Source organism: Colius striatus, chromosome 11, assembly GCF_028858725.1.
Source record: "Colius striatus isolate bColStr4 chromosome 11, bColStr4.1.hap1, whole genome shotgun sequence".
Taxonomy (NCBI): Eukaryota; Metazoa; Chordata; class Aves; order Coliiformes; family Coliidae; genus Colius; species Colius striatus.
In genome coordinates this window covers 14,227,548-14,240,368 of record NC_084769.1, presented here as the reverse complement: position 1 = coordinate 14,240,368, position 12,821 = coordinate 14,227,548, and the positions used below count along the sequence as shown (strand labels likewise).

Here is a 12,821-nt window from a genome sequence, read left to right as displayed (position 1 = left end):
CAAACATCTTGAACATTAGTTTAGCACCTGTGTTGGGGCCTGGGCTATAATTAACGTTATGGAGTCAAAGATAGAGAAAGTCAGCAGTTCATCTTTGAGTCGCCTTCTGCAGCAGAAGAGAAAAGAATGCCTATGTGACAGCAAGCTTGAGAAAGGAGGAAACCAAAACTGCAGACTGCAACAGAGACAAGGTCAAAGCAATAAGACGGGATAGAGCATTAAACTAAACATTGTTAGAAGATAGAATAGAGTATTCAATTAAGCATTGTGTGATCACATGTATGTGACTAACAAATTGTAACATATGTAACTAACAGTAGTATAAAATTAAGTAAACTGTAACATAAGCATAACCATAGTATAGTGTGAGAGAAAACTAACTGAAGGCCAAATAGATGGGGTGATATTATAAGCACAGTAAGGTTGATGTTTTAAGTACAATAAGGATGGTGTTTTAACACAATGAGGTTGGTGTCTAAGTTGTTACAAAAATGAAACTTTGAGGCCTTATGCATAGCGTGTGATTGTAGCACGCATACAACATTTGGAAAAAGTATGTAAGTGATGATTATGTGACAATAAATTTGGAGTCGATGCACATCATATTGGTGTCTGGTCACTCCCGTCTCGCATAATGAAGGACCCCCCCCGCACACCTGCAGAAATTTCTAACTAACTGCTTCTTAGAAAAGTCATTTATCATAAATTTTAAAGGTGACATTGCAGACACTACTTCTGATGTTTAATCTAGCTTTTATTAAAAAGCCAAAACTAAAAGTCGCTGCCAGCTTCTAGAGCAGTTTTGTCAGGAGAGGCTTCTTGAATCTGGTGTTGCATTTCTGATCAGAATTTCCAAGAAAGACTTTACCAAGAGATCTGTGACAGAGAATATGAAACTAAGCAAAAGTTCTTTTTCGGTACTTACACACATGCAAGATGAATAAGCTACTAAGTTCATTATTGTTTGACTGAGAGGAGATCTCGATGACCGTTTTTATTTTTTAGCCCTTGCAGAAATAGTTCTTGGTCTTATACTTACATGAGACAAGAGATGTTTTGCAAAAATGGGGAAACTGTTTAACATCTAGAGGTAGCAAATACTGTATCAACATTTTTGCCGACCTCAGACATTCAAAATTATTAGTCAGCTCCCCAAATTGATATTTTAGGAATGCCTTTGGTTTATTTTTGTTTGCATTCTGAACTGTAAGCTTGGGGTGTTCTTTCAGGCCTTGTTACAAAGTTAAGATTCCCATAAACCTCATATTAAATTTTTTTCAAAAGTGAAAATTGTGATTTTTTTGGCATTTCACAGAATCACAAAATCTCAAAGATTTCGGAAATTTTGTAAAAAATTTGCTTTAAATAATGAAACATATTTTTGAACAGTTTTGCATTCTGTTAGTGCTTAGCTGAGTCATATTAAACTACTGTTCTGGTTTGAAAGATTATACTACTTTACTCATCGAGTTTTTCTGCTGTGTGTTCAGCTTTCTCTATCAAATGGACAAAAATAACTTTCTGTTGGTTTTTTTTAAGTCCTTTTAGTTCTGCAAAATCAACACAGCTGTTTGAGATTCTTTTTTCTCTGTGCATTGTCAATACAGTTGTTTGCTGTGGTCCAATGGGCCGTATTTATGCAGCACAGTGTTGTAATTGAAGATTTAATTTGGTCTGCTGATGGCTTTTTATTTTTGGGAATTAGAGAAGGAGGAATGCAGCTTTACTGAAATGTTGTGAAATTGTAGATTTTAGGATTTGGTATGTGGATTTGTTTTATTTCTTTCAAAGTTGCTTTTCTGACCAGAATGCACTTTGTCTGTCATCCCTGAGTCTCCAAAGTGTTCAGAAGTATTTGAAGACACGTGTGCCTAGGAGTCTTTTCAGTAAAACAGTTTAATGATGACATACAGTGCTCTCCTCAGGTTTTCATTATAAACTGCTGCTCAAAATAGCCTCTTAAAGCAGGAAATTATTATTCCCTTTTTGTCTGGGGAATGCCAGACACTGCAGGTGAGCACTTGGTGCTTGTTCATTATGCCCAGGAACCTGAGTCTGTTCTTCCGTGCCAGTGTACATAGGCTAAAATGATTTGCATATGATCAGGCTTCCTAATAACCTTTTATTCTCATTATTATACCTTTCACTGTTACTTTCCTCTCCTTCCTCAAAGTTGACATCTTTTTATTACTGTGCATGTGGGGAGTGGGGCAGGGTTGTGGTGCTGCTTTATTTTAACCAAGAGCTTAGCGGTGGAATTGAGTTAATTTTTTATGAGCCAAGTTGAGCACGCTACTTTTACCTATTAAACCTGTGGGTTTAGAACTTTTTTACATGCATAAATACTTGTTTTAATAAGAGGGGAGTGTGATATTTTCTTCCATTCTGAATGACTCTGTGCTTTGGCTGTATTTGACAACATTGAAAATTTCCTTGTAATGAATTTATGTAGTGCTATTTTGCATCCTTCCATAGAAGCTATAGAAATACTAACCAGTGTTAAATCTGTTAAATAAATTTAAACAAACTAAGAATCACTTCAGTGGCACTAAGTTGATTTTTCCATGTTAAAAAAGTATCCAATATTCCCCAGTTCGTTGGGAGTTTCTTTAACAGTGTTGTTGTGATCATAATGAAATAAGAAAGCGACTAAAGTTGTCAGAGCTTGATGAGTGCAGAGCACTGAGGTCCCCATTTGCTTGAAGAGGACACTGCAAAATTATTGCATGTAATATCCTCAAAGTCTAACTATGAACAAAAGGTATATTAATACAATGTAATTTTTGTTTACTAGCCTAATGGTGGCATCCCACATGAAAATCTTGTTGTGATCAAAATGAAGCCAGATGAAAATGGAAGATTTGGCTTCAACGTAAAGGTAACAAAACATCTATTTGCTTTGTGTCTCTTAAGATTATTTTCTGACATTTATGATTTATTACTACTTAATTTGTTTTTAAAGGGTGGATACGATCAGAAGATGCCAGTAATAGTGTCCAGGGTAGCTCCAGGAACACCTGTAAGTTATCAAAAAAACAAACTTGATAGCAATATTTGTGTATCTTCAAATAGGTATTCAAAACCATAAATTATTTCATAACTGCCTGTGAAAATCAGTTTGTATTGTAACCTTAGCATAACAAAGCAAAGTAGTAAGAATTTGATGGGGCACATAACATATTTTTGAAAGTTCTTCGGTCCTCAAAAATGTTTTTTCTTACAAAGTTCAGTGCCTGAAAACGACAGGGAATTACAGATGTTAAGTATGGACTGTTTCTCGAGCTGTGCCATCCTAAAAATACACTTACTTCATTAATGTTTTAAAAATATAAGCATTCATATAATTTCACATAAATTATGCATTGAAAGTCTTTTAGTATGTTAAAAATAACTAAAATAGCAAATCTCTCTTATTTTAGTGACAGATGTAGCTGAATAAAGCCAAGATTTAGATAAAATCAGACACCATGAATCATTCATCAGATCTGATTGTCTGTTTTTCCTGATGTTTAGTGACTACCAAGAGTGTCTTCAAACTAGGCACAATATTTTGTCAATTGATTGCCACAAATACTGACCTGGTATTCAGCTGACTGGAGTCAGCTCTGTTTATACCTTTTGAAGTACAGCAAACTGTTTGTTTGTGATTATTTAAGTAATACACTTGAATATTTTGCTATTTTAAAGTATTTTAATCTTTGTTCTTGTCCCTTTTAATTATATCTGAAATATTTAGTAACAAATAATTTTGTCTCAATGGTTTAAATGCCCAGTCTCCAAAGAAGATAATTTGTGATGGCACGTGCTCTTTCTTTTCTGCAACTGTGTTTAAACTATGATTATAACAATGATTTTTATTTCTTGATTCCTGTCTTTGGGATTACTGGGATTTGTGCATTGTCTTTGGTCCTTGTCTTACTCCTGTCATTTACAGTTGCAGTATTTCCCACCTGAAGTGTTTAAGCCTGTGAAATTGATTTGGACAAAGCTTTGCCATGTTATTGCCTTCTCTTTAAAGACAAGAATATACCGGTTTTTAATTGCTTATAAAAAATGATTGAAACAGTGGAGTGTTCTACTTCAACCGGAGTGGAGTAATAGCTGCTGAAAGACTTGTTACAATGACATTCACCTCCTAGTTGCAAATGGATTTGTTCATGCAAGTGGCACCATCTTATGTATCATATAACACATTTATCATTTGAATATAATGCAGCAACCATAGCAACCAGGCTGTTAAGATTCGAGTTCCCAAGTATAGTTAATTTAAGTTGCTATTTTAAGGTGAGACATTGGGAAAGGCCGCCTTATACTGACTTCTTTTTTCTCCACCTTACAGGCTGATCTCTGTGTCCCTCGTTTGAATGAAGGGGACCAGGTTGTACTGATTAATGGCAGGGATATAGCAGAACATACCCATGATCAAGTTGTTATGTTTATTAAAGCTAGCTGTGAGAGACACTCAGGGGAACTTGTGCTCCTAGTTCGACCCAATGGTAAGTAATTTGTGCAAAATAAAGCTCATTAAAAATTCCATACCCTTGTTTTCATTTTCTAACCTTCATTTTATGTCCCGAGGTGGAATGCTTTACATTTTTGTAAAAACTCCCTTCTTTGAAAAGGAATTGCGATAACACAGTATATTGTACAAATCTTGATCAATTCCGTACTCTAAGGAGCTGTACACAGTTAAGTGTTGAAAATTAATAGGAAAGTCAGAGATAAAATATTTCTAACAGAGCTGATTTAAATTTTGTTCTCACTTTCATTGATAAAAATGCCTGGTAAGCTATATGGATATTGAGTTTCTGAGGTTGCTGTTATTCCCCTAAGGAAAATAAAAACCAAACACAAACAAACAAAAAATGCCTCACCAAACACCCAGTGTTTGGATGACTTTGGAGGTTTATATATGCAAAATCCTTCCATATGCTTTTAAAACAATCCAGAACAACTGGTAACATTTATACTTGAGGAGGCTTAATAAAAGAAAGTGCTAAAAATGCAGTCTAAATAACAGCTTGTGCAAAATATTAATGAAATACACTGTTGGAGTAGTGCCAGCAGATGGTCACTGGATTTAATGATGCCGCACATCCCAATTATAATTCAGTTGCAGAGCAAAAAGTAAAATGAAAAATAATGGTGTTTAATGAGAATAATTGAAATTACTTTCGAAGAAGACCTCAGCCACCTCATAAACAACTTTTCCTTTATTCACTAATTTGTGCTTGTGCTCTCATTCTGCTTTGTAAGTTCTCTTGCAGCTTTTGAGTGCTTGCTTCCTTATTAGCTTTGTTTGCAGAATTACTAGACTGGTTTCTCCTTATGTGTTGATTCTGTTTGTGTTCTGGATAAAAACTTTTGAGCTGTGGAAGTGAGGAGTTGCTAGTTTCTTCCTTCATGGTCCTTGGGGTGTCATTTAAAAACAGACTTTCAAACAAACAGCGTACATCTCTGTTATGCATAGTAGAAGATGCATGTTATTTTTGAGTTTATTTTTAGACAGGGTGTGCATACAGCATTGACAGCATTATAATGGCAGATATTACTGGCACTTCGTCAGGTGGTCTGCACATCTTGCCCTAATTAATGTAGACTAAAATCAGTTCAGAGTAAAAATGTAAATGCAACTGTTATGATATGAGACATGAGTAAGAATCTGAGATTAGGGAGTTACATCAGACAAGGCAAGGTGTAACATGAGTTTTGATAAAAATTGTAGCAGTCGGTGCTTTCACTTAAAATTACTATGACACCAAAAGAATAATTTTATGATGAACTGTAGTGATCAGTAGAGGCTACTTGCCTTTGTTGATGGGGTCTAAAATCAGTGTGTTAGTAAATGTCTATCTTTTTGAGGAAGATTTATCTTTTTTACTCTTTTAAATAAATGACTTAGAGTTAACTTTCGTTACCAAACTATGGTGGTTTAGTCCTGTCTGGGTGCCTGTCTGATGCACCAAGTTGTTTTATCACTCCTCCTTCTAAACGGTACAGGGGAGAGAGAAATATGATGTTTGTGAGTCAAGATAAGGACAGGGAGATGGCTCAGCAATTACTGTCATGGGCAAAACAGACTCAGCTTGGGGAGAAATAGTTTGATTTCCTAATGAATAATCAAAACGAAATGGGGACATGAGAAATAAAACTGAATCCTAAAACACCTTCTCCCACCCCTCCTTCTTCCTGGGACTCTCCCTCCTTCCACCCCCAGCGGCATGGGGGATGGGGCTAGCAGTCAGTTCATTAGAGATGGACTTTGCTATTGCTTCCTCTCACGGGGAAGCCTCCTCACACTTCCCACTGCTACAGTGTGGGGTCCCTCCCACGGGGGGATAGTCCTTAATGAACTTCTCCAAAGTGGGTCCTTCCCATGAGCTACAGTTCTTCACACACTGCCCCAGTGTGGATCCTCCACCAGAACAACAGTCCTCCAGGAACAGACTACTCCAGTGTGGGTCCCTTACAAGATCACAAGTCCTGACAGCAAACCTGCTCTGGCCTGGGCTCCTCTTTCTCCATGGACTCCCAGGTCCTTCCAGGAGCTTGCTCCAGTGTGGGCTTCCCGCAGAGTCACAGCCTGCTTCAGGCATCCACCCGCTTCAATGTGGCGTCCTTCATCGGCTGTGATTGGTTCTCTGCTCCCCAATGGCCTCCATGGACTGCAGGGGCACAGCTGCCTCACCATGGTCCTCACCACAGGTCACAGAAGAATCTCTCTGGACACTTCTTCCCCCTCACCTTGGTGTCTGCAGAGATGTTTTCACATTCTCACTCCCTGTTGCTGTTGCAGTTTAGCAACTGCACAGCAACTTCTTCTCCTTCTCCAGTATGTTGTTCTCAGAGGTGTTACCTCAATCACTAATTGGCCAGGCCTGGTACAGCTGTGGGGTCCATCTTAGAACTGACTGACATTAGCCCTGTCAACTACAGGGGAAGCTTCTGGCAGCTCTTTGTTTAAAGAAGCCACCCCTGTAGCCCTCCACTACCAAAACCTGGCCCAGGCAAAACCACTACACAAACAGCATATTCAATCAGATTGTTTATACTTCTATTTGTTACAGCTGTCTATGATGTTGTGGAAGAGAAGCTGGAGAGTGAGCCTGACTTCCAGTACATCCCTGAGAAATCTCCACTTGATGGTGTCCATCAAGATGATAACGCTCTGAGGGAATCCATGATTCAGCTAGCAGAGGGACTTATCACTGGAACTGTTTTGGCTCAGTTTGATGTGAGTACCATGTCACCTGTAGCTCTGTGAAAGTTCCAAATCTTTTGGGATGGTAATCATTTGAAGCAGAGTAGATTCCAGATAAATTTTAGTAGTCAGCATCTTTTACCAAAGCAATTGCCTTCCATAATAATAACTTTTAAAAATCCTGTATTGTATGTGCAAACTTACTCCATAGAATAATCCTAATAGTAGTTTTCAGTGTTTGTTATAAATATATTTATTGATTACTTAAATCTTGTTGTGGTTGTCAGAAACCTATGCTAGTAAAATACTTTGAGAGATGAAGACTGAAAAATATATACAAAGGTATGTGTTCTGTACTCAAACCTTCAGTTACTGTAGAACCTGAATGGTAACTGAGCTGTTGATGCTTTATGGACAATCTCAATGAGGATGGGTAAAATTACCAGTGGAAAATACAACCCTAATCTTAAGGGCTACAACCACAATCTTAAGAGTCATTGTAACAATGTCTTTTATAAATACTTGGGAGTTTTATGGCATGTTTCAGAAGAACAGTGTACTTTCAGTGGGATCCAAAACTCGTGATAACTATAGTCTTTCTTTAGCAGTAAGTTGTGCCTTAATGATATTCTGATTTTAATGCATGAGATGAAGTGACTTAAAGCAGGAAACAGTAGGTTTGTAAAAGACAGCAGTGTGATTTCTGTAAATTCCTCACCAAATGGAGACCTAGTATTATATATTACAATATATGTTTATAAAATGTAAGACCAGCTTAGTGGATGAGGGAAAGGCTGTGGATGTGGTCTTCCTGGACTTCATTTAGGCTTTTGACTCAGCCTGCCACAGCACCCTCTTGGAAAAATTGGCTGCCCATGGCTTGGATGGATCTACTTTGAGTGAGTAGAAAACTTACTGGATGACTGGGCCCAGAGAGTGGTGGTAAATGAACATAAATCCAGTTGGCAGCCAGTTAGCAGTGGTCTCCAGGACTCAGTGTTTGGAGCCTGTTCTGTTTAATGTCTTTATCAATTATCTAGATAAGAGAATCAAAGGCATGCTCAGCAGATTTGCTAATGACACCAAGCTGGGCAGACAGGAAGGCTCTTCAGAGAGAGACATGGATGGGCTGGATAGATGGGCCAAGGCCAAATGTATGAGGTACAACAAGGCCAAGTGCCAATCTTGCACTTGGACCACAAGAACCCCATGCAACCCTACAGGCTTGGGGATGTGTGGCTGGAAAGTTGTCCTGCAGAAAAGGGGGTTTTGATTGACGGCTGACTGAACATGAGCCAGCAGTGTGCCCAGGTGGCCAAGAAAGCCAATGGCATCCTGGCCTGTGTCAGGAATAGTGTGACTGGCAGGACCAAGGTGGTAGTTGTCACCTTGTCTTTGGCACTGGTGAGGCCTCACCTTGAATACTGTGTCCAGTTCTGGGCCCTTTGCTACAAGGAGGACATTGAGGTGCTGGAGCATGTCCAGAGACAGGAAACAAAGCTGGTGAAGGGTCTGGGGAACACGTCTTATGAGGAGCGGCTAGTGGATCTGGAAATGTTTAGTCTAGAAAAGGAGGCTGAAGGGAGATGTAATCACTGAAGGGGAGTTGTAGTGAAGTGGGAGTTGAACTCTTCTCTGTAGTAATGCATGAGGAAATGGGCTCAAGTTGCACCAGGGAAGATTTAGATTGGACATTAGAAAGAACTTTTTCACTGAGCGGATTATTAAGCATTGGAATGGGCTGCCCAGAGAGGTGGTGGTGTCACCATCCCTGGAGATATTCAAGAGGCAGAGACGATGTGCTAAGGGATATGGTTTAGTTTAGTGATGGGCTTGGCAGTGTGAGGTGAGTGGTTGGACTTGATGATCTTAAAGATCTTTTCCAACTGTAATGATTCCATGACCTTTTATATTGGCATACTGTTTTTAAGAACTTGCATAATATTTACTTTGAGAAAAATCTTGTCTTTCTATATATTCAAATGACTTAAAAATCTCTCCTTCACCACATTTTCAACGTTCCAAACAAGTACTATGTTTAAAAGTTTTTAAAGTGAACCTGGATAATTTCACTGATACTATTTGCAGCACAAGGGTTGTGTCAGTGCATGGTGAGGCATCAGAGGGCAGGAACCTCTCAGGAGAGATTTTAGGCAGGACAAGTATGAGGTATCACAGGGTTCACTGCATCCAGTCTGGTGGAAGGTGTCCCTGCCCATATCAGGGGTTGGAACTAGGTGATTTTTAAGGTCCCTTTCAACCCAAACCATCCTTAAGGTTCTATGAAATGTGGAAGGACATCTGGAAAAAAAAAGGGCAACAACTGCAGTGTAGGTAGTTGCCTGTCATAAGCATGACATTTAACATTCAGTTAGTATTTTAAAAAATTGTGGTGTCTCGAATATTTTCAGTGACCCCACAGCCTAATGAAATTTGCTATGCTTTCTTTTGAAAGTTGCTTTCATGGGTGTTAAAGCTATTGGTGCTCAGTGGTTCTGTTCTAAAGGATACCTCTAAGCAAATAATATACTAATGGATCTTTTGCATATATTATGATCTGACCATCAATTTTGTCTTTTAGCAATTGTATAGGAAAAAGCCTGGAATGACAATGTCTTGTGCCAGATTACCTCAAAACATTTCCAAAAATAGATACAGAGACATTTCGCCTTGTAAGTATGTGTGTTAGTATGTGTGTTCCAGAAGTGTTTTCCTGTGGTTAATAAATAAGTAACGTCTATCTAAAAATTTTTTCAGATGATGCTACACGGGTTATTTTAAAAAGTAATGAGGATTACATCAATGCAAATTATATAAATGTGAGTAGTATTTCTCAAAAGACTTCTGACATTAATTTTCCAGTTTTTCCATGGAGAAGTTGGTTTAAAAAAAATCATAAGTGTAGTTCGGACTAGAATTGTTGATAAAATTGTAGTCAGATTGTTTGAAGTTTACTGTAGATACTTTCTAATGCTTTGTGGCAGCTGGTTTTTATAAATAAAACCAAGAAAAAGAGAAAATGCTAAGGGAAGCGAGCCCTCTACCAGAGGAATTCATCCTTCTTATTTGATTACTAACATAGTAGTAGTGTTCAACATCAGTAAAGTTTAAACTGGCAACACCTTCTTTTACACAGATTAAATTCCAAGATCAGTATTCTAAAAGGTAGTGGCAGAAACCAACAGTCATTAAATGTTTGCACCTGAATTATTTGCCAACTTGTCTGTCATTTTTTTTTTTTGACCATTAATCTTTATTATAGTGACTACTTAGATCTTTGTAATAAATTTGTACATAAAACATTTGGAAGAATTTTATCTGTGTCAATCCAAATTTATAATAAATAACATTAATATAATTGATTATTTTTTTAAGGTATTAGCTACTAAACACTATATGTCTGATGCCTGACTTGTTTACTATAAGAATTGAAATAATGGCTTTGTCTTCTCTTAGATGGAAATCCCTTCTTCCACAATAATAAACCAATACATTGCTTGTCAAGGTCCATTACCGAACACTTGTCCTGATTTTTGGCAGATGACTTGGGAACAAGGCTCATCTATGGTTGTTATGTTAACGACTCAAGTTGAACGAGGCAGAGTAAGTAAAAGATTTCCTTAAATTCTACTTGTGTAATCTTCTAAAAATCTGTTGATTAGCCTTTAAAATATTAGAGCAATATACTATTACAACATATAACATGACAAGGGGTAGCAGTTTTAAACTAAAAGAGGACAGATTCAGACTAGATAGACAGAAGAATCTTTTTTTAACAAGAGTGGTGAAACAGTGGCACAGATTACCCAGAGAGGTGGAGGTATTCCGTCCTTGGAAACACTCCAGGTCAGGTTGGATTGGGCTCTGAGGAACCTGATCTCGTTGAAGATGTCCGTTCTCATTGCAGAGAAGGGTGGAAGTAGATGACCTTTAAAGATCCCTTCAAACCAAAGCTATTCTATGACATTTTTTTGTAAGGGCAGTGTATTCCTTGTACTATTGCAATGATGACTCTTACATTTGAAGTTTTCTGATGCTGTTAATGTAGCTAATATTCCAACTTTGTTCAGCTCCAAAATACAGTGAAGTCTTTGTGGATTTCTTAAAAGTATTTTTAGTCTTTTTTGTTCCATTCTTTTTCATAAAGTAAAAAGCTACCAGAATTTAGCTTCAGGAAGTTTTTCTTCTAACTTCAAATGAAGCAACTCCAAGAAGTTTCACTAGTAGATTAGGTTTTTGATATGTAGAGATATTAATTATTTAAGGCAACCTAACAGAATTTTGTAAGCTTAAGGTCCTGTGCTGTCTTTAAGAGAATCCTTGATAAGCTTGAAATCTAAAAGTTTTTGTAAGATGTTCTTCTGTGGCTATAAACATTTGTTTAATGGCATGAGAGAATCACTGTCCTCTAAGTCGTTTCCATACCAAAATGTGTTAAAACAAGGTACTAGTAATAAAGCAGTTAGTTATAAATTACTAAAACTAATTGTGTGTGGTACTGTAAAAAGCTTCAGATGTGTTTTGTGGTTTGGTTGGTTTTGGTTGTGGGGTTTTTTCCCAACTATAGTTTCTCCTTAATAGCCTTTTATGCAGCTTTGTTCTTTGAGACAGTAAACCAAATCAAATCTGGTCGTGCACACGGTGTAATTCCAGAGTTGTTGAGTATTAGTCTGGAGCATTCATAGTTGCACTGACTGCTTGAATATGTGGACAGAAATGGTAATCTGGCATAAAAGTTGAGTAGAGTTTCTCCACGTTCAGGATTTTTTTTTTGAAGATTGATTTACAGTAGACTGTGGGTGTTCTAATCAGCTCAGACAGAGATCAGTTGCCTGTATATAGTTTAAAGTTTTACTAACCATATATTTGGTGGGAGGTCAGGCCTCTACATGTAATTAAAATAATTGTAGAGGAATTGCAGTGTTTTTAAACTGTTTTTCAGTGACTCAGTGTTAGCACGATGCTGCCTGCTCCCAAAGAAACACGATTGGAGGGAATTTCAGTACAAGTGCCCTTTTAATTTGAATTTTCTTTGCAGATCTGCTAAGAGCAGACTTGCAATAGCAGTTCTCTGAGGTTCCCCCACCCCTTCAGTAATGATATTTGTGGAGTTCTTTGTAGAGCTCCTTAATAATGAAATAAAAGGACTTATCTGTCTTATACCCATAGGCAGACTCCCTGCTCTAAAGCTGATCATGAGGCTACTGACATCACTATCCCACTGCATGCCAGGATGTCTCAGTGGAGCAGGAAGTCTGCAAATCTGGCTGCTCTTAAAGAATCGCCAGGTGGGTTGGAAAAACAAAAGTACACTTGAGCTGAAATGACCTCTGTAATTAGGTGTTTAAGCAATTTATCTGAAAATCTTAGTGTTTGAAGTTTTCATTGACATTTGACTTCATCAAGAGTCTTTGAAGCCCACCATCTGCATCCCTCTAATTTCTGCTTTAGTTCAGCAACTTTTTTGTTGCGTATCGCCTTTTTTTTTTAAATATGTTTTTTTCCCATATAAATGTGCTTTGAGAAGATTAGATTAGGATTTTGGAGGTCAGAAATGTTTCTAAAGCAGCATCTTTGTCACTCAAGTGTTAAGATGAAATATTTATAGATACACTTAAAA

General features: G+C 37.6%; 1 protein-coding gene across 4 annotated transcripts in view; it reads left to right on the top strand.

Annotated features, from left to right (window-relative positions):
* The window catches only part of PTPN4 (protein tyrosine phosphatase non-receptor type 4), a 109,994-nt gene that overhangs the window by 88,095 nt on the left and 9,078 nt on the right, over positions 1–12,821 (top strand). For 3 of the 4 annotated variants that reach the window (XM_062004540.1, XM_062004538.1, XM_062004539.1), the window contains 7 exons: positions 2,795–2,878; positions 2,963–3,019; positions 4,340–4,496; positions 7,068–7,234; positions 9,783–9,873; positions 9,959–10,020; positions 10,658–10,804. In XM_062004540.1, coding sequence (XP_061860524.1) covers positions 2,795–2,878; positions 2,963–3,019; positions 4,340–4,496; positions 7,068–7,234; positions 9,783–9,873; positions 9,959–10,020; positions 10,658–10,804 — 765 coding nt within the window. Of the gene's footprint in view, positions 1–2,794; positions 2,879–2,962; positions 3,020–4,339; positions 4,497–7,067; positions 7,235–9,782; positions 9,874–9,958; positions 10,021–10,657; positions 10,805–12,370; positions 12,471–12,821 lie in introns of those variants that run through there. The other variant, XM_062004541.1, reaches the window with a different exon arrangement.